Source organism: Lonchura striata, chromosome 3 (genome assembly GCF_050655825.1).
Source record: "Lonchura striata isolate lonStrDom1 chromosome 3, ASM5065582v1, whole genome shotgun sequence".
In the NCBI taxonomy this organism is placed as follows: domain Eukaryota; kingdom Metazoa; phylum Chordata; class Aves; order Passeriformes; family Estrildidae; genus Lonchura; species Lonchura striata.
Window position 1 is genome coordinate 55,014,039 of NC_140705.1, and position 23,265 is coordinate 55,037,303.

Consider the following 23,265-nt stretch of genomic DNA (forward strand, 5'->3'; position numbering starts at 1 on the left):
AGTGTTTTTTTCCCCAAGTAATCATTACACAAGGTGGTGCCCTGCTTTCCTCGAAACAGGCTGAAGGTCTGCTTGGTGGGTAGGAAGTAGTGATGAATCCCTTCATTTTCTTTACTTGCATACATGGCTTTTGCTCTACCTATTAGACTGTCTTTATCAGCAATTGTTCTGACTTCTGGAGTGTGGCTCTGGTTTCTGTGGGTTTATAAGAATTAGCTTTGCAGTAGGGTCCAGGCACTGTCTGCAGGGCCTATTTGAACTACAGTCTGTCCTGCAAGCAAGGTAGTATCCTATTCATTCACAAATTCCTCCTGCAACCAGAAAACAATGCTTCAGAGATGCCACAAGTTATGAAAAGAAAATTACCAACTGTAAACTCTGGTAGAGCTGGAATTATCTGTAAGCACAGTAATATTTCCAGATTTTCAGGGAGATAGGGCCATAAGGAATAGAAGGAAAGAAACAACTTCATTGACTTCCTGAAGGGACTACATTAATATGTGCCAATCTTACTAAGTATACTTTAAAATGCCTTAGATCGCATTTGTCACATAGGATCTATTTTTCCTTCAATCTAAATTATGATCAGACAAAAGGAGGTATCACCTGACAGCACTTCTGTAATTGTTACTTCAAGTGAGATCAAAGTGTCCAAGTGATTTCAGAACGTAACACTGAGGGTGAGAATATTAACTACAGCAGGGCCAGACTCACTGCAGATGAAGGAAGAAAATAATGACCCATTTTGTATCAGAAAGAGATTTTTTAAAATTTTATCTTGCTTTATTTTTTTGAGATTAAGTATTAAAGTAGTCATATTGTTATTAGCAAGGAAGTGCTGATGTGGTGTATGTTTCATTGTTCCTTTTTATGTCATTTCTAGGAAGGCAAACTTTAAAAGATGGCAATGACACAGTAATATACACAATTCCAGATCCTGATACTTTGCCCTGCTGAAATGTATCATCATTCAACGTTTAAGCTTTTCAGCATAGAGTGCTTCAGTACTCTACAAAGTACAGAAAACAAAGACAAGATACAGAGGTGATGCACTTTTACAAGGAACACTTTTACAAGGAACACTGCTGAGTATAGCTCTTACTTTAGTACAGTCTTACTTACAGACTTACTTTAGTACAGTCATCACTTTCTCTCCATGGTCTTTTCTCAGATACTGATCATTTCCTGCCCACTCCCAGTACTGTTGCTTCATAATTCAGCTGACTTCAACCACTGGATTTCTTCAGAATTCTCTATATGCTTTCCTCGAAAACTCTTACAGCATTGCCATGAGACAAAATAATATGTCCAAGCTAAAAAAAAGTTATCTAAGATGTAACATAGCAAATAATTTTCACATCTAAGCATTCATTAGATAAACATCACTTTCTGTCATTCTCAGGTGCAATGAAGCTCTTTTGCAATTGCTTTTCACTTCATACTTCATATTTTTTTGATCTTGTTAAACACACTTTTGATCTCATTAAGCAGCAAAGCCTTTAAGTGACAAACTCGTAAGTGACAAGTACTAGTTGAAATGGAAACCAAAGGAGCAGCACAACCTTTCTCTGTCTCACCTTCTCTCCATGGAGTGTGTGGGTATGGTTGGCTATTGCCCTATTTTGAGCTCTGCACACATATTGAAGGGGAAGGACAAAACTTAGAGGGCTTTGGGTGATTAGCCAAAAATGCCAAGAAATCCAAAAGAAAAGGTTTCTCTGCTCTTTCTAGAAGAGAATACAAATGAACACAAATATTGTAATATAAATACACCTTGTTCAATAAATTAATCTGTTGTGCCAGAATATTTTTCTAATTATGAAGATCAGGGATATAAATTGCTATAAGTTTTTTTAAATTGAAGTCTTGGTCTTTTGTGCATTGCAAATAAATAGATATAGTCAAAACACTACGTACAAAAGAATACCTAAAGCACAATGGTTGCTTATCTGCTTGGACTGCATTGGTAAATAGGTAAACAAATTTTGGAAGGAATTTCCTTCCTTCACAGCTCTTACATCTGGGAGTTCAGCCTCCAGGCAAAAGTTCAAAACCATGAATCCAACCATTTAAAACATATTAGTCTGCAAACAAATGAGTCCTGGAAGAGTCCTGTTGAAAAACTTTTCCAAACAGAATAATCTTCAATGCCCTGCGAAACCACATGTAAAAAAATGCATAAACAATTGGGTTAAGTGTAGAATTTAAATAACCAAACCAAACCAAAGCATCAATGAGAACAGGAGGTATCATGTAATTCATAAATGGATTGATAGCTGTAGAGAAAAAGAATGGAGTCCAGCAGATGAGAAACACTCCCATTATGATACCTAAGGTCTTAGCAGCTTTCCTTTCTCTGCAGAATGCAATATGGTGCTTCATTTCAAATTGCATTTTTTTTCTGCTAATTGCATTGATGGATCTTGCCTGCTTCCTGGCTACAGAGTATATTTTCCTATAGATGCACAGCATAACAAATCCAGGGATATAAAAAGACACTATGGAGGCCACAATACCTGAAGTTTCACTAAAAATGAGAAAGCATCCTCCGGCACAGTGGACATGATTATAAATCTTTTCTGCCCCTCTCAAGTTTAGGTCTAGAAAGATCATCCCAAAAGCAAAAGCAGCAGGGACCATCCAGCTTATACACACCATGACCACGATGACAAAAGTATTTATCTTTGATTTGTATCTTAAAGGGTCACACACAGCATAGTAACGGTCGATGGATATGAAGGAAAGATGGAAGATAGAAGCTGTGCTCAGCATAATGTCCATGCTCGTGTGGATCTTGCAGAAGAACTCCCCAAAACACCAGCAGTGCTCAACAGACCGCACCATACTGCAAGGCATGATGAAGAATCCCAGCAGGAAGTCTACTGTAGCCATTGAAAGTATCAGGAAATTTGTAGGCGAGTGGAGCTGCTTGAAATGTGATATTGAGATGATAACTGTCAGATTTCCAACCACTGTGGACAGAATAATGCAAACCATGAAGATGTACATGGAAATACGGATGCTGTTCGACCAGCTGCTCCTTATGCAAGAGCCATTTATGAATTCACAGCACAATTGCATTCTTATTGGGGTCTCAAATCCACGTAGCTATGCAGCAGGTACTGTTTTTCCTAATTCTGAGGTATGTTTATGACTGATTTTTCACTTTTCTAGATGGGAAGAGCTGCAGAGAGGAAAATAAAAGGGCATTGTAAACATTTTCATTTGGTTGGATATGTAGGAAATTCACATCTCATTATTCATGAAGGATGAAAGTATTTTGTAATTACATTTATCAGAATTACACTTTTATCATCTGACTTCCCTGGAAATGGGCATCTCCTTTGGTGAAATAAGCTGCATAATGGGCTGTGCTCACAGCAGAGAAGCAGTGACTCTGAGAGGCCTGCACTGGGCAGTGCCTTGTCCAGCAGGCAGATGATAAGCCCTTTTCAATATTTCCTGCTTCTGTTAGTCCTAGTCTTCATCAATATTGGCTGGAGTCCTGTATCTCGATTTTGCTCTTGAAAATTAGTAACTTTAAACTCTGAAGCTCCTTCAACTTCATTTTGGATAAAGAAGTCTAAAACCTGCAAGTCTAAAACAGAAGGCTACATCTGAGGAGTCCATGCTTGACCTCTCCTCCAGCCCTGCCCTGATAGTGATGACTGGACAGATCAAGTTTTACTGGAAAGTCCTTGCAGGCTTTAGCTGTAAATAGAGATGCAAGGAAAAGATCTAAGAGAAGAAAAAAAACTTTTCTGCCCTTTTGCTGACAAAATAAAATGGAAGAATCCGACTAATCTAAAACATTATCTGCTGTATAAGCAAATGGTTTTTTTTCTGTTGAGCTCTAGTTTTTTTCAGTGCTAGGAGTTTAGCATTACTATGAGTATTAATATATTAGTCTGTTTTCTAGCTAAGGCACAAACATGGAGAGAAGCATTTTCATAACACAGGTTTAGTTTTCATCTAAGGACACAAATATCACTGTCCTCTTGTGTAGTAGTAGCATGTCCCTTTTGCAAGTCACTCTTTTTATGAAAACTTTTAATGAAAGTACTTAAACACTTGGCAAGCAATATTTATTTCTGAAAATTCTGTTTTTCTTTTAAATAACAGAAAGATAGTGTTATTGTGAAAAACCAGAGATCATTAGCATATGTTGCTCATTAACACTATCATTATGTCGTAAAATGGTTGTCAGAAAAATACTGATGTGACAATTCAGCCAGTACTGATTTAACCCACTTGCTTTGGGATTTCGTTGCCTCTGGTTATTCTGGATAGAACACAATTTAAAAAATAATTTCTTTCTCATACTAAACTAAATGTTATTATAAGCACACCATTGCACTGGAAACTGAATGAACAAAAAACTATAGCTAGAAAAACCTTGACAGCTACAACTAGCAAACAGCCTGTGTTATACAGAAGGATTTTGCAAATAGGGCCAGGCAGTGGCACCCAAGTACCAGGGACAAGGCTCACCCAAAGTCACTCTCAGGAGCTGGGAACATATGGAGTGTGAGTATATTTATGTACTGTTTGGGGTGTTTTTCACTTCCCCTTTTCTCTGCCTACTGATATTTAACACCATCTCTGCTCTTTTTCACCTCATTTCAATTATCACTTCATATACCTTTTCCTTCCATTTTTGTCAGTCTCTTCATGTTTCTTTTGCTGCCTGTCATTCCTTCTTTCAGCACGTTTACACCCAAGGCCAGATGAATATTTATTAACTTAAATTTTCAATATTCACAGTAGAAAGAATTAAACACCAATTTGACTGTATCTACTGGACATCATTATAAAGGTTTTAAGCCCAATAAGATTGTAAATATGTCACATAGATTTTGAACTTCCTTTGTTCTGTATAAAAGTATAAATAAATTAAATGAAATTATTGTGGTAAAACACTCTAAGAAGCCAATAAAAAACAATTAACATGCTATCTTTAGTTTTCATTTAAGATTTAGAAGATCGATAACTTCTCTGTGTTTTCTGATAGATAAACTGTTTAGCCTAAAGAAATATGATCTGCCCTGAAAACAGGTTTTCTTAAACAAAAAAAATCAGGGAAATTTTTTTTTTACTTTTTTTAATAAAACAAAATAGAAACTCCAGCCAAAGGTTGGAGAAAACTGGATCTAGTGTGTGGCTTTGCATTACATGGAAACTACATAAATCAAAACACATGTGGCAAACTGTTCAAGTGACCTGAACTCTGAAGATATTTTCAAGAAGAAAGCAGAATGTTTTCCTTCCATATAAAGTCACAAAAGTTAAAATGCAATAAAATGGAAATACAAAGAAGCATACTCTTAAAACCCTCTTCTTTACCTTTGTCACTTCATGCTGGGTAGGAATCTGTTCTTGACACTCATTTGTTTTCTGCTGGTTGAGTGGCACTTCTTCCTCTTAAAGACCATCTCAGAAGGCAGTCGATCCTCTTCACCACCATTTCAGTTCTGGGTAACACAAACTTTGAGAGAACAGGCTTTTAATCCGCAGCTGGAGTAGCCTCCAGAAATCCCCATGTGTTACTGGGGGATGCTGGTGTGATGAACACTGGCATGTGGTCCAGCATTCTGGGCCGTTTGACTCAATAGCAGCTGCTGATGTGAACAGTAGCTCAAACTGTTTGATTTGTCACCCACACAGAGAACAAAATCATGGCTGTAGAACTCATACATGTTTAATGGGCCTTATTTATAGGTAAATTGAATTGATTTGAAGTGTGTTTACTTGTTTGATTAAATGTTACAGCCATATTGTGAGCAGCCCAGTATTATCTAAGGAAAGAACAAAAGACACCATGTAGTCTACCTCCTGTAAGCTTTTAAAATATAGCAAAATACATAAGTATAGGTTGGTTACAGCAGCATGTAAGATTTCCTTGGAAAGGTATAATGTAGACAGAGTGACACATTGTGTATCTACCAGCCTAGTTATGATTACTGAACAAACAGGTTGAATCTATCAGCTCACCAGTTAACAGCTACAACTGATGAAAAAGTGTTTTAAGTAAACACCTATTATTGGCCATACCAGAGTCACGGATGAAGAGTATCAATTTTTTGCTCCACAAAGGACCACCCAGTCTTTTAAAGTAGTGATACTCTTGAATGTAAAAAAGCGTTATTGTGATGACCATCAGCTAAAACCCAGCTAAGCTGGGTGCCTTGAGGTCATATGCAACAATGTGGTTTAAGATACTGCTTCTTGCAAATTATTCTGATGGCCTGGGTTAGATACTTTATTATGTTATATGCACAAAAATTTAAATGAGTGCATACAACTCTAATTTTTTGGGGTTTTTTTGGTTTGTTGTTGGTTTTTTTTTTTTTTTTTCTGTCTGCTCTCTTATGCAGACTGGGGTTTTGAGCTACAAGGCTCTCTGCTATAGCAAGAGAGTTTGACAACTAAAAAAGTGCAGAAACAACTATCAAGCTGAGAGAGAAACCACTGGAGAGTGTTGAGAGGTTATGTTGAGGAGAGGAGTCAGGTCCAATTCTTCAGAGCTAGAGAAAAGTGAAAAAAAATATTAGGTCCCAAATACTGGTCTGTGAAAGAGGCCTTCACCCTTCTGAGATGCTGTGTGCTTCCTTGGAGCCAGACACTTCTCTTTGAGGAGTGAATGTTTAGGCCTTGGTAACTACTGTGTTGACACGTATATATTTTGTAAGAAGGTAAAATTTTGGGGAATAAACCCATGTTACATTACTCTGTACAACTGGTTGCTATAGAGCAGTGTGGCAGCCAGCTCATTATGGGCACTCAGTCCAAGGCCATGCATGCTCACAGGGTTCTCCCACCACGCTCCACGCTCTCCTGTGGGTAACACAGGGACAAAACTTAAGGGAATTTTCTGGAATGGCAACTCTGCTTCAAGTGCTCGTTCCAGAGGCAGCTGCTTGGCAGCAACCTGCAAACCTCTGGGGGAGCCCCTGGGGCTGGGGAGCCTTCCCCTGCCCTGAGCAGGTGTGCCCTGGTGCAGAGGGGCAGGCAGCAGCCAGCCACGGAGCGTGGGTTTGTGGCTTTTGCTCTGCCTCCTCCTGTGCCCAGCCTGTGTCTGGTCAGACAGCACTTCCCTCCCTCTCCTGGCTTGCAGTAAAACTGTCCTGCAAGACCCACACATCGGAAAGGAGTGAACCACAGATCTCGGGGAGCTGTGAGCGTGGGAACAGTGATATTTAATGGTGTGTTGGCTGAAATGAAAGTAAAGCAGAAGGTTTTGATATATCAAAGCAATTAAGCAGGCCAAATTGTCAACTAATTTTTAGTGAGAAGTAACGCTGTGGTAACAAGCTTTCACTCTGTTGGTGCAGATTCTTCAAACAGGCATTTTCTTGTGCCTTAATGCTGATGTGGAAAAAATATTCCAGATATTTATGTCACTAAAATATTCTCAGCCTTGCTCCTTAAAATATCAAAGAGAAACATGCCAAACTGTTTTTGTGAGAACTCAAAGCACTTACAAATTGTCAGGGTTTAGCAGTCTTGTGAATCTGTAGTATAGTAGAGCAGTTATACATCAAAATTCAAAGTAAAAACTTATCTACAAAATTGTTGCTGTGGTTTTTTTCCTAAAAGAAATTATATTTCTGCAATAAGTAGTTCTCTCAGAGTTTTGAAAAACCAAAAAAGAGAGATGTCACAGTGTCTAGAATACTGTGGATTATCTACTCTTCTTGTTTGTCTTTAAAGCATAAAGTAATTAAAATGGAAAACAGCACAGAAGGGAATGGAAATAGCACTTTTCTAGTCATAAAAGATATTTGAAAAATATGTTGAAAAGTTTCCACATCCTTCTTACACAAAACTCTGGAAGGGACACTAGAAGTGGGAAAGAACAGAAAAAGACTTGAGAATGAGAACTGTTATTGTGAAAAAAATATCAAGAAAGTGTTGGTTTCTACTGTGATTCATTTAGCTTGCATTTCTGTGGGTATTGTTTGGTCAATCAGCAGAAAGTTTCTCCTTTTCACACAGTTAATTTTAAAAACTGTTTCTCTGTTAGGAGAACCATGGATTCATAAATACTGCAGGCTGTAATGTAACCTTATGCCTGAAGAGGCGTTTTGGAAGTGTATAATTCCACTCACCTTTATGCGGTTCTCAGGAAAAAAAAAAAGGAAAAAAAAAGACCACAATATTTTAAAAAATCTTCCTAAGTTTCCATTCATATGCTTGAAATGTAGGGGGAAATGCCCAAATTCCCAATAAGCTATTAGTACAAAACAATTATTTCTTTATAATGGTTAAACAAGAAGATCTGTCAGCTACTAATCTGAATGCTACTTCTGCAAACCTGATGTAATTCCATTGAAAACAGTCTGAAATTAACCCAGATTTGTATCAGAGGAATTTGGAGAATAGATAATTGAGCTGTAGACCTTTTCCCATGGTTTCTATTCATAGTTTTCAGTGGAAAACATCACTTTTCCTTGCCAAGTAAAGCCAGCTGTTTATACAGTAAGGCAATGTTTGTGCTCTTTCTGCAAGTATAGTGCTTAGGATAAGGACTATAAATCCAAGCTCCAACATAAATGCAAATCTCTGAAATTCACAGAGGAGTAAGAGATTCCAAGAAAATAATGTTTTAATAGCAAAGCAAAACATATCCATCCAAAACCAAGAAACTATCTCTGCACAGGGTGAGGGATTCTACATACTTGGTAGTCTCAGTAAGTAATGCCATAATGTGGTCCATTGCCTTCATTCTGCAGCAAAAGCTTCTCTCAGGGCTCCCAAGGGCAGGAGCAGCTCCTTGCCTCTCACTCCAGCAGGGCAAGGGAATCTTTGCAGCTGCAGCACAAAGCAGAGCACAGCAGGGCAGGTCCCTTGTGTCTTGCCAGTGCTTCTCTGCACCCACCAATCCAACAGGAAAAAACTGCACTTACTGACTATAACTGCTTTGTCGATATTTGCTGGCATCTGAACACCACCTCCAAAATGAAAGCACTGAACAGTGAAAAGGTACAAGCCCATTCTGCATCCTTATGGCCCTCTAACAACTTCACAGAAAGGAAGGAGACTTACTCTGAATTCATAGCTGTCTGTGAAAAGAGCTTTGCCCCCTACCTATGTTTCTCTTTCAGCCATTGGGAATGAATAGCTTTTTAAGTCATACTTTAAATCATGCTTATTGCTGTTGGTGCTATTGCTGTTCACTACAGAAAGAACTGTGTAGAATAACAACCATAACCTTCAGTGCTAACCGTAGGAGATTGACCTTTGAAAGAAAATTACATCCCAGACTAGCAAATCAGCAGCTCACCGTATTCCGGACTGCATGACTTGGGGAAGATATGGCACAGGAATCACTTCCTCATCACCAACCGGCGTGGGCTGCAGATACAGCGTGGGACTGACTCATCCCACACTAATTCTTCCAACTAAGTGGCTGCATGCTTGGTCTGACTGGTTCACAGACTGCTGGGAAAATCTCATCAACAGGATGACGTAAGTCTTAAATATCCAGAAAAGATAAACATGTAATAAATCTATTCTGACACAAGCCACTAGCATATGCAAAGATGAATCAATTTGAAGTAAGCTAAAGCCAGGCGTCTTTCAATAAAAGAATCATGCGGAGTGAAGGAAATGTTCTTTGTGGTCAAGGAACAGATGGAGTTAATAGCACTGAACCGTTTTTAACATTGCCCAATATTTCACTTACACATTTCCGTTTTGTGTAATGTTGACAAACTTTAACACTTTCAGTTATCTTTAAAAATTTCATTTCTCTATCCCAGAGTGGATATTTTCCAAAAGCTCTAAGCAGAATACTTTGACAGTGTCTGACAAGACTGATTAAAAGATATTGTTTCCTTCTAATGAAAAAATTTGCTAGCTCTTTATTTATGATGCTCAGGTGTTTATATGATCTGCTTTGTAGCAGGGACTTAAGAGCTGCTGCTTTCCTATTTATATATATTTTACCATACCAGAGAGCTATACCTGCAGCTCAATGACAGTATCCCCCATCCTCAAACAATAGTGTTAGTAATGCTGTGGAACCCAAGAAGGAGCATCCTTCCAGGAAAATATGTAGCCCCAGAGAAAAGAACTTACCCAATTTGGGTCAGTTTGTGTGTGTCACTTAATGAGCTGCATTGGAGAGCCAGGCCTTTCAGCTCCTGCTCCCCAGAGGTTTCTCTGAGCCTGTAGCAGGACCTGTGGAGCTCAGGCTGCAACTTCTGTCCTGGATGTTTGGGACTGGGATAAGCTTGGGACATAGGGAAGTATGGCACTGGCAAGGGGGCACAAAGGATGTAAGGCTGGACAAGGACAACTCATGGTGAAATGAAAGTCCTGAAATGTCACATTCTGGTCTAGAAGTGTGACTACTCTACTGGAAGCCACTGAGAGGTAAAATTTGCTAATAAAGACTTACATGTCAATAAATGGTGTCTTCTAACTTGCCTTCTCATGGACTATTCTCCATTCCTTTCACAAATGCTGGATTTGACAACAGTAGACACATGCTATTTCCCCAGAAATATTGCATATGTTTCTAGTAGTCCATTTGCAAGCCCAACAAGCTGCAGATGCCAGTGCTGATGCACTGTGGGCCATTTTTATGGGGGCAACCTGCTAGGGCCATCTTTTGCTTCTGCAGTAATTTCTTGCTGTAGGAAGCAGTGATGCTGTACATGAGCATCAGTGGTATCATGGCACTGCAGAAACAGGAACACAACTAGTGCAGAAATTACCAGTGCCAGAGGCTGTACCTTCTCTTGCTGACCCTCTACTCAGGAAGGCATGCCTGGGCAGCCCATTTTTTCACCACAAAAGCTTTATTTATCTTGTGAGTAGGTGCTCTATATCAGTTGAATACCAGGTCACTGAAGAAGAGGTAAGGGTGTACTGAAGTTGATTTGAACTTGATTTATGAGTTGTTATCAAGTTCTTACTGACTAGCTAGCTCCTGCCAATACACAAGACACTTAGAGGGAACAGATGGCAACAGGAGGTTCAGCTGTTTAAATGTTCCTCTACCATCTTGCGTACGTTTTTGTTCATGCAGGTGAGAACTGGCGAAGAGAAAGCATCTCTCTCTTTTCCTCCCTCCCTTTTTTACTCCCCGTAGTCCATTTTGTTCTTATCTGCAATTCTCCCTTCTACTTGCAAATGTTTGTAAGTCATCAAGATCTAATGATGAGCCTTGGCAAATCAGGGAGGAATACAGGTCACATCCTTGGTGACAGAAGGGAAAACAATCTATAAGAAAAGGCTCAGCAGGAAGCAACTGGAATTGCAAGATTCCCTTGGCAAAATACAAGAGTAGTCACATTAAGTATAACACAACCCTCAAGTACAAGAGGTTTCTGTTTTTGATTAGTCTAATGCTGAGCTTTAATGCAGGAAGAATTCCTGCAAACAGGTTAATGTTAACATGAATAAACAACTAAAAGGTCTAGTGTAACATTAAAGATAATGTCATAAACTCTTCAACAAAATAAATGTTTAAGCCTGTTGCTAGGTAATAATGATTGATTAAACTTAAGCTTTTATATATACACAATCCTCATACATACAGTCATCTGATACTCTTAAGGTACAGCTAATTTATACCAGTTATGAAAAGACCACACATATTTTTTACTCACACCTGCCAAAAGCTTTCTGTCTTTCAGCCTAGCTACCAGGAAATACCTCATGATTTATTAAGGGCCATGTTTTTACAGTTGGCTCTTCACTCCTGTAAATCAGCATCAGAAATGTTTGATTTCTTCTTAAACAAGAATAATTCTTCTTTTTAAAAAAATGTACCCATGAATGAATGACAATGTGTTTTCACCATTTGTTTATGGTACTTTTTGCAGCCAACTTGGCATAAGAGCCTCTCTGAAAAAACTGGAGAAGACAACCTCTTAACAATAAGGGGATAGGAAGAAAATAAAGGTTTGTGCATTTTTTAGATCAATTTTTGTACACTTTGTCAGCTGGGTGATAAAGGTACTGGGAATTTCACTAGATCAGCATGCCTAACTTTTGTCAGAATGGGAGCTGCATCAGTCACTATCTCTGAAACTCTTCAGGGCAGAGTTGATCACTTCCAACCACAACTAAACCCAGTCAAGTTGTGCGAGACCCTCCATGCAGAGAGAACTGAAAAAACCCACAGATTATGGCTGTTTGAGTTCAAAGCTAAATGTAGAACAGCTCTGTTTCTGCAGATACACAATCAGTAGATGCAAACTGAATGTAATGTCCATTCAAACTGTCCAACTTCATTGGACCTCAGTGAACAGAGCATTAAGTCAAGAATTCTGGCTCCTAGTGGAGACAAAATGAAAGGAAGGGAGAGTTTTAGGTATTATATAGCAACACTTAGGTAGCACAGGAATAAATCCTATATGGAAAACTTAGAAAGGTCTCTAAAAAGCATGGGAGAGTGTATCCTAAAGAGTCTGTAAGTAACATGGCAGTGGCATAGGCCTAGAGTTCACTGTACTTTCTTTGCTCAACTTAATGAAAATTGTCAGTACTCTATTTTGTCTAAGAATTTCATAAATGTTGCAGAATAAAGGTTAGATTTTTCCAAACTCATCCATAAGTTTAACAAGAAAGTCTTGCCTGAATGCCCCCCTCTCCCTGCCAGCAATGAATTTTTCTTATAGAGCCCTAAAACTAGAACTGAATAGACCTTTTTCAGTGTATAAAAATCAATCTCAGATGGCTGGAAAACACATCAAAGTGAATTGCAAAATAGAAAAATAACGGTCTTATAAAAACCTGACCTTAATGTTTCCATGTATTTAACTTTGATAAGTTCAAGTGTGTCTCATACTCCTAATTTTCCTTTAGAAGTAAATGTTCAAAATTCCTGTTACAAAAGTCATCACTTGCTCTTGAAGACTATCTCAAAGGTATTAAAATTATTTTTTTAGGTTGTATGCTATTATGTTTTGCAGTACATAAGCTGGGTGACCAACTGTATCTAAATATTCATTCTCCCATTTTTCTGAAAGAGGATTTCCTAAAGCTTGACTATTCGTTTGACATTAAAATCTATCCCTTCTTTGTATACTCCTTGTTAATCTTGCATCCTGACACTATCACAGGTCCCAGACTATAAATTAACTTTAACATTAGAAGCATCAAATGAAGATGGATAGACAAAGTTAAAATCATGCAGTTACAATGTGTTTCCTATATTGTACATATTTGTAGTAGATATTCTCTGCTGCCATGAGACTATCTGAACAGAACATGGATTATTTCCCTTGAAACTTTATAGTAATGAGTGACTGCAAGAAATATTTTAATACTTTCACAGCTGTTATTTTTTTTTCCAGACTGAAAGAGAAAATAACATTCTGTTGTCAATATGCAAAGTTTCTGTTTCACCAATCAGCTGTGTTTGACTCACAGATCAACAGCACTTGGTAACATTGTCATGCTCATCTGTGGCTTCAGGTGGTGTTTGTTTACAGTGTTAAAAGGTTCATTTTTGGAAGGTGTACTATAATTACTTCACTGTTGGAGCTTCATGACATCGCATGGTCCATCACAAGCCACAGAGAAGAAGCATTCCTGTATTAACTGTGGTAAACCTTACAATAACTGCTGCTCTCTTTATTGACCTGTGCAAGTTAGTTCTCTCTTTCAGCTTTGTTGCCCTGGTGATGGGCAGTAGCATTGAAAACACCATCATCATCTGGATGAAGTGGAGTTATAATTCAATTGTTGGTTAATTAGAAATTCTGCAGTTCCAATTTAGGTCATTGTCATTCTGTCTATCACTCAGTGTAACTGCACTGATTCAATGTACCTAGGAATGCTATCCCATACTGTCAGTAATTCACCCATGATAACATGAGTTGTTCATAAACATTTAGCTTCGAATTACTTGGTCTACAAGTCGCACAACCTCTTACCTCAGAGTACCACATTATTTAATGCATTATTTGAGGTCATGATGACTTAAATATATGTGTAAGGATGGTTGAATAGTTCTTCTCTCTTTAAAACTCTAGATTATTAAGATTCTGTTTCTCTAATTTTTCCCAAGACCTCCTTACTTTAACTCAATATGTAAAATAAACTACATTAAATTTTACTCAGTTTCCCCAAAATTGTCACCAGTTTTACTTAAGGTAGCTGAAAGCTTTGAATCGTATTTGTTTAAATGGAGTATTTTTCTACCTTCATCTGAAGTCTTGCATCAATAAAATCTATTATGAAGTTGTTTTTCTTTCTGTGTGGTTAGAAACACTGTGGACAGGTGTGTCTCGTTTGCTTTGGCCAGCATCAAGGTGTAAGGCAGATATATTGATGTATGAAGAGCACGCTTTTCCTGCTCAGAGAGGGATGTGTCTCATTAAGATACCATCTGTAGTAGCTTTTGGGGTGGGATCATTGACATGAATACTTATAAATTAATTTAACTTTTCTACTCCAGCATATCTGTCCCAGAGTCACTAAATACTGCTGCTGTTAGAGATAAATGTAATGTGTTGCATTGGGCATTCATCAACTCTCTGCTTCTATATTCTGAATGTTTCTGTAATTTGCATAATTTGAAATTTCCTTTTATTACAAAACCTCACATTTCATTTACTGAACTTTGTCTAGTCACTTGTGACACCAGTCACTGAGGTGAAAATCTGGTTGGTTTTTGCAACCCCTTCAGGGAATCTTCTCTCAAAAGCAGGGTTCATGATTCTTGTGTATTGAAATGATGGAGCTATTCTGAGGATGCTGCAACAGCCCATGTGACTTCATTCTCTGCTTGTCCAAATTCTTGCTTTTTCACCAGAAATGGGAAAGGGCTTTATAAACTCCTCAGTGGTTCATTGTATGACACCCTTGGAAACCTCTCAGGAAGAGGAAAGTTGTGCAGCACATCAAAAACTGCAGGTCAGACGTTCTTCAAATTTGCTTTTAGTATAATTTTCAAGGAAGCCTGGACTTCTGCACTGCTAATGGATGAGATACAAGAGTCCTTTCCTGATATCCTGTGTTTAACTAGCAATATTAATTGTATCCTACCTGTGTCCAGCTCTGACAACCCAAGACAGTCAGCTCTGCACATACCTGGGAAGTACCCAGAACTTCAGAAATGCCAGCAAGCAATATATGGAAGATTTTTGTGTTCACTTGTGAAGTGCTGAACAAGGAACCAGCAAGCACAACTTAGAATCACTGTCTGTTTTGAGTAACTGCGCCCAAGTGGTACATTTATCGCACTGAGTTGCAAGTTCAAGTCTTTTATTTTCAGGATGAAAACACTCCCAGAAAGAGCCCCTAAAGTTGCAGCACGGGGCAAACAGAAATCATGTGATTTCAACAACTTCTGGATAACATACATAGGTGTGTGTGGGATGGGAAGTCACAGAGTGTTTCTTACATGCCACATTTAGCACAGCTCAGTGCTAACCTTGGTGCAGGCTGTAAGAATGGCAGAAGATGCAAAATGCTATGGGATAAGTGTGGAGGTAGGGACCACTTCAAGGCATATTTGATGCAAACAAAGGTCATTTCCTCCATAACATGATAGACAGAAATGAGAACCAGAGCTGCCAAGTTTGATGTATCATTGCTAGAAATCCAAAATAAGGCCCATTTCTCATGCTTCAGGGTGAAATGTGTTTCAGATGCTAAAAGATTGCCTATGTCATATATCTTAACAGTTTTAAAGAAATTATCCATATACCCAGGAGAAAGTGTTGGAGTAGTGTGTTGTATATAGTAAGTTGGATGTATATAGTAAGTTGGAAGTGTCCTGGACCCAATACCCATCTGCCACGTATAAAGGTGCAAGATCAGAGGGACTGCAGAACTGGATGTGGTTTATGACCACAGCCAGACCCAACACCTGGGAGGGTTATGGAGCACCACTTTCTCTCTCTAAGACTGCACCTAAGATAATTTCAAATCTAGTTTTCTCTTTATTGTATAGTACCTTGGTCAGAATGGGGCCAAGGCTCATTGAGTGTTAAGTAGGACTTGTTGACTGGGCTGTAAGGCTGAGAAATGCAGACACTTAATGATTATACAGTCTGAAAAACAGGAAGGGGCAAAAGGGACAGAAAGGCTTTCTTGGAGAGAATTTATTCTCAATAAAATGACAAATCACATTTCATAGATTTTGGTATCAGTCTTCTTTATGCTGTAATCCTATCAATCTATATGAAATCTTGAGGAAAACAAAATTTCTGATTAAAAGGTTCATGTGACAGATCATGTATGCTAAAAATAATTCCACTCACTCAAGCACTGCTAAAAAGGCATGCACAGCAGGGTGAACACATCACTTTATCACATATAAGCCCAACTGCCACAGGTGCTGAGCAGAAGTGCAATACTGCAGAATAGGAATCATACAAGGTAACTGCTACGGCTCAGGTGGAAATTCCCCTCCTGTCTCTAGTGAGTGTGTAACTCCTAAGGAGATACTTTACAGGGAAATTCGCAGAGGATGTGGCAGGTCCTTCTCATAAAGCCTTCCAAAAAGTGTCGCTGTTATGAGCGGTTTTGAAGTGCCATGCTTGCTTTTCAAACGCCCGTCACGTAGCACCTGATGGAAAAGAGAAAGAATGGCACTAATAGTCAACTATCAGAGTGGCAATACTGCATAGCACAGAAAGAATAGACCTTAGATGCTGAATATTTTGATGCAACACTTTTAAAAACAATCATGATAGTGAAAGAAAACAGAATTCTCTCTGGGTCTGCCACAGCCTCCCCATTATAGCCTTCCCACATTTCCTTGGACACAGAAGTTGCTAAGCCTTCCTCTGTCTTTAGGAAAAAGATAATTTTCTCTACCTTGTAAGAAGGTGAGAGTGAAAATAACTAATTTGTTAGGTTCTCTTTAATTACTCACACAAGGCAACAAAGGTTATATGCACATCTAGAACATATTTGAAACATCTTTTGATTTGTAGACTCCAAAAAATTTTCAGGCGGAAATAGGGAATTTCAAGATACTGGCCATATGTAGCTTTTTTTAGTTCCTTTTTATCAATTTGAAATCACTGTTCACCAACTGTGAACACCTGTAAAAATATTCTTTGCCCCTGTAACAAAAGGTAAGCATGCATTTGTTAAGAAAATACAACCTATTGTTTTAAAATTAGACCATAATCATATTTTTATAATAAAAAAAATCTTTGATGTGCCTATTTTTGCAGAAGTCTCATTCAAAAACAAGTATAAAGGGTGAACAAGGCTTTCTAATTTCCTACTTTGTAAAAAAAAACCACCCTTGCTTCCCCTAAAATTTTGCAGGTCTTTCTCACTGTCTTTATTGTCTGTTAGATACCTCTTCCAGTCAATTAGAATTTCATCTAGCCTATTGCATAAAACTTATTTAAGGTTCATTAATAGAAACATCTTTTGGCAAAAATAAAATATGAACTGACAAATAAAAAAAATATACCCCACAAACCCCTCAAAAATCACTTTTAACATCTTAACTGCATAGAATCTCTGCTCTTACATATGATACTTCTAAGTAATTTTTCTTGTTTGGACAATTTCTCAGAATATTTTATTTCTTTTTCTTCTAAAATGCCCATCGTGAGAGACCTGTAGGAAATAGCTCATTGAAATCTATTGTTTCTTCATTTACCATCTGCAGTGGGAAGACAGATTTGTTAAAGAAAGCACTGAAGAGCTCCAGGACTGGTATGTCCTCATCAGTAAGGATTGATTCAATCCACCTGTTTAAATCTGTCCCCTTGGGTTCCAGTCTGCAGAACCAAAGAAAGTCGTTGTGGGATGGGACTTTGCTGCCAGGTCAGTTTTCAGTGCCACAGCATGAGAAACCTTGCAACAAACAGCTCCAGGGTGTCCCATTACCTTGAACTCCCCAGGGGCCAGCTGCACCCCGCTGTATAACACTTCTGGGAAGACGTAGCTGGTGCCAAATGTGCCACTGAGGGAGAACATCTCAAACTTGGTCTGAGCTGTCTCCACAGGCTGCCCACACGTGCTCAGGTTTGTGCTGGGGCACTTGAGCAGGGTGCAGATCTGCGGGGAGGAGGAGACAAAAAGACAAATCATCACTAAGCTTTCAACAACCACAAGCTGGATTTGATAGCAAGAAAAGTTCCCAGGATGCAGTAATAGACAAATGGTTTTAGGCGGTTGGCATGTGGCCATACTCACTTCTAAACATGCAATTACCTGCCAGTGGTACTTTATGAGAGAACCGTGAAGCCCATCAAATGCATCCAGGACATAAACTTCATCTTTCCTCTTGCTTGACATCTGGTAGACCAGATGACAGCAAAGGTCTCCTTGGCAAACAGTGCAATTTCCATCCTTGTGCCTGAGTTCTCTGAAAGTGAATATATCCTTTCGGACAGGTCCCGAGAAAGTGTCATTTTCTCCAGGAAATTTCTTGATACTCGTGGCATACAAACTCCAGTTGACAGCAGGAGGGTAGGTGGGGGACAGACGGGGATGTGCACTCAACTCTGCTAGCAGGAGATGTCCCTCCTCGGTGACACTGTCGTAGTGGTAGGCGGCGGGTCCTTCTGGCGTGAACAGCCCACTGCCTGCCAAGGACATCAGCAGCCCTCCGTTAGCCAGCACCAGTCACCCCTCACACCACACTGGCATTGTTTTTCAGTGATACTCTTTTCATTCAGCACGTTACTGAGAGTTTTGGTATAACTTCAAAGCACAGAACAGCTGAAATACCCATCCTAGTGTTAAAACAGATTCATTTAAAAATAAATCATAGCCCTCAGAGTGAGATTTGACAAAGGAGGCAATCATGGGGGTAGTTATGTTTCACTGAAGGACACACAGGGTTGTAGCCTAAACTCAGCTCAGTCTATTTAGGGCAGGCAAAAATGTTCCTTTGTAGTTTTCACTTTGCTTCAAGGGAGAATAATAAATGCAACTACACCCTTTTCTCATGAGGAGAATAAAAAATAGGCAGCAAATATATATTCAGAGCAAAACATAATATCTCTAAGTTTACTGCAGCCACAAGAAAAAAAAAGGAATGTTTTATTCAGTATACAAGTGGAATTCTCCATTTGGTTTTACACTATTAGGGTCTGGTTAAAACATTTTTTTCTCCATTTAGCTGTTGATTGAATTTTAAAAAGAAAATGCTGCTTCTAGATGAGAGACTGAGAAAATTTAAGGGAAACTTTGTGTTATTTTTGAAATAAAATTTCACTTTTAAGTTATCAAAAGTTAATGTCACAGGCTTTCTATTTTTACCTTTTTCAGAACATTCAATATTTTCTTACCTGAAGTTGTTTGTTGCATTCAGTACAAAATCACAAAGACCTTTAGTCCAATTAAAACACTGTTTTTCAGAGACTTCACTATGCTTAAAACATGTCTGCCTGCTTCTGGATCTGGGAACAATTTCCCTGCATGCAACTCACCTGTCATTGCCATGCTGGTGTTGTGAGTATTTGCTGAAAGTAAATTAACACGCATGCCCATAGCCCAAGCAGAGTGAATCTCAATTGCAGTCAGAAAGGGCAGGACATTCATCCAAGCTGTTGGGAAGAGCACAGTGTCCACCTGCATCTTGCTCACCAGGACCACAGCAGGCTCATAGAAAAGGATGTCAAAGCAAGTGAAAATGCCAAACTTTCCGAAAGGAGTCTCAAAGGTGACAGCTTCTGGCTCTTTTGGATAATTAAACTGAGTTTCACCTCTAAACAGATTGTACTGCAGGTGAAAAAAATGGCATATTAGAAACTGAAAATAAGGCAAGATTATGAACAGCTTTTGCATCTGAGACAAGTTTTAATACAGAACTGGGAGTTGAGGTAGCTGAGCTGGCTAGCAAAGCTGGTTTGTATCCATCCAGCTGACCCACCCCTTCTACCTCCTGAAAGCAATGTCCATTCAGTATTAGCTGCTAAACTCCAAGACCAAGGGCCAAGATGCCCCCTGCAAAAGCACTGTCTAGGTTGGCTATGAATGTATCAAGGAAAAGCTAATATTCACTGAGTATGGAAAATTCTGTCAATGCTTCTTTACCATTTACTGTCATAAATGTAGCCCTCAAGTGTTTGGCAGCTGGCATGCACTCTGCAGCTACAGTGTTCCTGAGAATAATTTGCGTGACTGGTCAAGCAATCTTCTGTCCATAAGATCATCAAATCATCCTGGATTGGTTGTCACTTTATAATAACATAAAATTTTTGCATAAACCACCTGAAATTTGTGCCAGAGAGCTGAAAAATTAATTGATAATAAATTAGAGGTTGATGCTGAAGCATCTCCTTACCTTATGGTACCGAGCCACCAGTTTGCCCTGTGCGTCAAAGACGACATCCGTGTTGTACTGGTAGCGACCGTCCCTGGGGCAGCTGGGATCGCTGGAGTCACACGGCTTCTTGTCCCCGATATTTGCAACCACATAGATGGAGTTATTTCTGGCCATGCAGCTGAGTCGTTCCTGCACTGGTGCTGGACCAAATCTATGGCATTTTTAGTGAAAGAAAAAAAGTATTTTAGAATTTTAAGCACCTATGTAGAAATCATGCATTCAGAATTACTACTCCATTAACTGCACATGACCAGATACTGAAAAAGCAATAGATAAAATCATAGGTTTTGTTCATTTTCTTCTCTGTTCATAGCACCATTTTAAATTGCCACTGTCTTTTATCTTTAAAAATGGACTCCATGTGTTCTTCTTTCCTGTACCCTTTACAGTGTTATTTTCTGTGTGGATAGAATTCCCAGCTAATATGCATACAAAGATGTGGAGACCTTCACAAAGCAAAGACGAGAATAAGTTAGTACAGAGATATGAATCTTAAATAGCTTAAAAAGTGAATTATCAAGCAGCTCTAAGCCCTGATTCAGAAGACAATTGTACTCCTTTTTAATAATGGTTGTCTCTATGCCTTTAGTAAGAAGCAGGCACAGTATTTACAGAGCTAAGAACTCCTCAAAAGAGGCCTCAAAAGAGAACATAAAAACTTAGTTTAGCCATGAACTCAGACTTTTCAGTGTCCCCAGCTGATACACATTAGAGCCACCTCTACATGTAACACAGCAGGTGTGCAAGTGGCTGGATTTCCAAAAGATATTTCTTTCTGATGTAGATTAATATTTTATGCAATTTGGTTTAGAAAACACTCAGCCCACTCAGCTGAGGACTGAATCAGCTTGTCGGATCTATGCAGCTAACATGATAATAAATTAGCTTCTACTTACAGAATGTTTGCACAAGTGATCTGAATCACTAAAGTTCTGCATGTTTTTAAAATAATTATTCTGCCTAAAACATCCTCATTTTTGTCCTTTCACAAGTAAAACTGTCTCAATGCATTTACTTGACATATTCCCATTACCATTTAATTAAGAACTCTTTTTGATGCACCTCATTTCTACAGTACTTGTGAATTTTTATAGATCAAAGAATTAAATTAGTAATTTAATGTGAGCTGCTCAAGACTCCGTAAGATAACAGGTTGAAATTACCTAAACCATTGCAAAAGGAATCACCTTGAGGGGTCAGTGCAGGGAATCCAATTCACCACTGGATCAGGGATATCCTCCAGGTAGGGGTAGATGGATTCTCTTGTGAATCGCCAGCCATAGATGCCGTCTTCAGGAGTCACAATGATGTGGGCACCCTGTCACAACAAGCTCCATTTAATGGTCACCCATCAACAGACAACCAGGAGGGTCAGCAGGAGCAGAAAACACTGATGGACAACCCTCACGGTAGCCCTCGTACCTGCTGGGCAGCTTCCTTGATGGCCCCTTCCAAGACATCCATGTTTTTGTCCATCAGGGCCAAAGCATCGCTGGGAGAAACGGGCTCCTGGGTGGGATGCGGCAGGATGACGGCGTGCTCGTAGACGGCTGCCATGAAGGTGTCGGAGGCAAGGGCCTGAAGGGCTGCCAGTGCAAACACCACAGCGAGCAGGAGAGCCTGGGAAGGGAGCATGGCTGCAGCCTCCCAGCTCCTGGATCAGTATGGGGAATATAAACTAGAGAGAAAGAGGAGGAGTAAATACTGAAGTGTTTGCTTTGGCCATAATCTTCTGTTGAGTAATCTGAGAAGATTTTGGCCAAAAAGTCAAAGAAGTTTTCCTAGGAATTTGATCTTGTTTCCAATATGAAATCTTTTTTAAAAAATAGAACAAAAGCCTAAAAGAACTTGTCAGAAGCCATGCTAATCTATAAGGGGTTTATTGGAAGGAGCACTTGCACATTTCATTTGCATCCTTCTCCATACTTTTAAACCCATCTCAGGGCAAGCCCAGACTCACCTGGTTAGGATACACTGCTCCATATCACCTGACTGCACATGGCTGCCATCAGTGAAAACTTCAGCCACAGCTGAAGATAGACCCCCTGTGTGGGGTACAGCCCTCTTGTTCCAGAGTGCAGATAATTCAGCAATGTTTATCAGACATGTGGTCCTGCCATACCTCCTGCTTTTGGCCAATGGCTTATTTCAGTTCAAGTGGATGCCTTGAGAGTGTCTTCCCCACTGGGCTCACACTGCAATATAAACTATCCCTTGAATTGTGCTGACCTTTCTGCCTACAGCTAAGAGACTTGCTTTTTTTGTGAGAAAGAATTCAACAACACAATTGTTTGTTTATGATGGTCCTTTCAAAAGGAAGCTTTTGTACAATAAGCAACTTGAAATTACTCATGAAAAGCAGCATTTTTTCTCACGGAAATAAATTTTTAGCACAGCATTTTGTTTATAGAATATTACTACTATGGTTTTAGATGATCCCTAGAAAAACCTTAATTAGGACCTGTGGTACTTTAGTGAGGGTAAAGGAATATAACCTGACTTATCATTTAAAATAAAAAAATAAAAAAACCCCAAAACTCCTTCTTCCTCCTTGAAAAATCTTCCTCTTCACTCTGATGGAGAAGAATAATTCTTCTCCATCAGCACAAAAGCCTCGTCAGGAGAAGCCAACACTTAATCAAGTCTACGATTCTAAAATGTCATTGTGCTGCAACATCTGTGTTCAGGGCATAGGCCTCCAGAGCAGACAGCACCAAAAGCATAGATTTTAGGAAGCCCTGTGTCTGAAGCCTGGAAGTCACCCAAGAGAAAAGCGAAGGCAGGCAAAGGCTGTGGGCTTTAAAAAGAGGAAGTCTTGCACAAAAGCTGGGAATTCCCCAGGTTGGCTAAAAGATGACACCCATGTAATCACCCTGTCCAGAAAGACTCAGCATCAAAGGCAAGAGAGCTGCCAGCATTGAGCAATTCTGCCTCGCAGTAACAGCAGGGAAGCCATTGAGAAGTCACCACAGTGCTGCAGCTGAAAAAACGTAACT

At 39.2% G+C, this 23,265-nt stretch overlaps 2 protein-coding genes across 4 annotated transcripts; both read right to left on the reverse strand.

Moving 5' to 3' along the window:
* Positions 1 to 761: 761 nt before the first annotated feature.
* Positions 762 to 9,649, reverse strand: TAAR1 (trace amine associated receptor 1). Of its 3 annotated transcripts, none has more exons than XM_085575186.1 (3): positions 9,284 to 9,649; positions 5,344 to 6,524; positions 762 to 3,184 (listed from the first exon to the last, which is right to left on the reverse strand). In XM_085575186.1, the coding sequence occupies exon 3, from the start codon at positions 3,079 to 3,081 to the stop codon at positions 2,080 to 2,082; it is 1,002 nt and encodes a 333-aa protein (XP_085431312.1). In that variant the 5' UTR covers positions 3,082 to 3,184; positions 5,344 to 6,524; positions 9,284 to 9,649; the 3' UTR covers positions 762 to 2,079. The 3 variants fall into 3 exon arrangements, with proteins under 3 accessions (XP_085431312.1, XP_085431314.1, XP_085431313.1); XM_085575188.1 differs by lacking the exon at positions 9,284 to 9,649 and adding an exon at positions 8,679 to 9,277 and having other exon boundaries at positions 5,344 to 5,485; XM_085575187.1 differs by lacking the exon at positions 9,284 to 9,649 and adding an exon at positions 8,679 to 9,277.
* Positions 9,650 to 16,052: 6,403 nt separating this feature from the next.
* Positions 16,053 to 21,947, reverse strand: LOC110476058 (pantetheine hydrolase VNN2-like). Its single transcript, XM_021540684.4, has 7 exons — positions 21,692 to 21,947; positions 21,457 to 21,587; positions 20,228 to 20,420; positions 19,371 to 19,662; positions 18,148 to 18,521; positions 17,821 to 17,991; positions 16,053 to 16,534 (listed from the first exon to the last, which is right to left on the reverse strand). Exons 1-7 carry the CDS (start codon positions 21,902 to 21,904, stop codon positions 16,415 to 16,417), a joined length of 1,494 nt encoding a protein of 497 aa, XP_021396359.3. The 5' UTR covers positions 21,905 to 21,947; the 3' UTR covers positions 16,053 to 16,414.
* Positions 21,948 to 23,265: the final 1,318 nt, after the last annotated feature.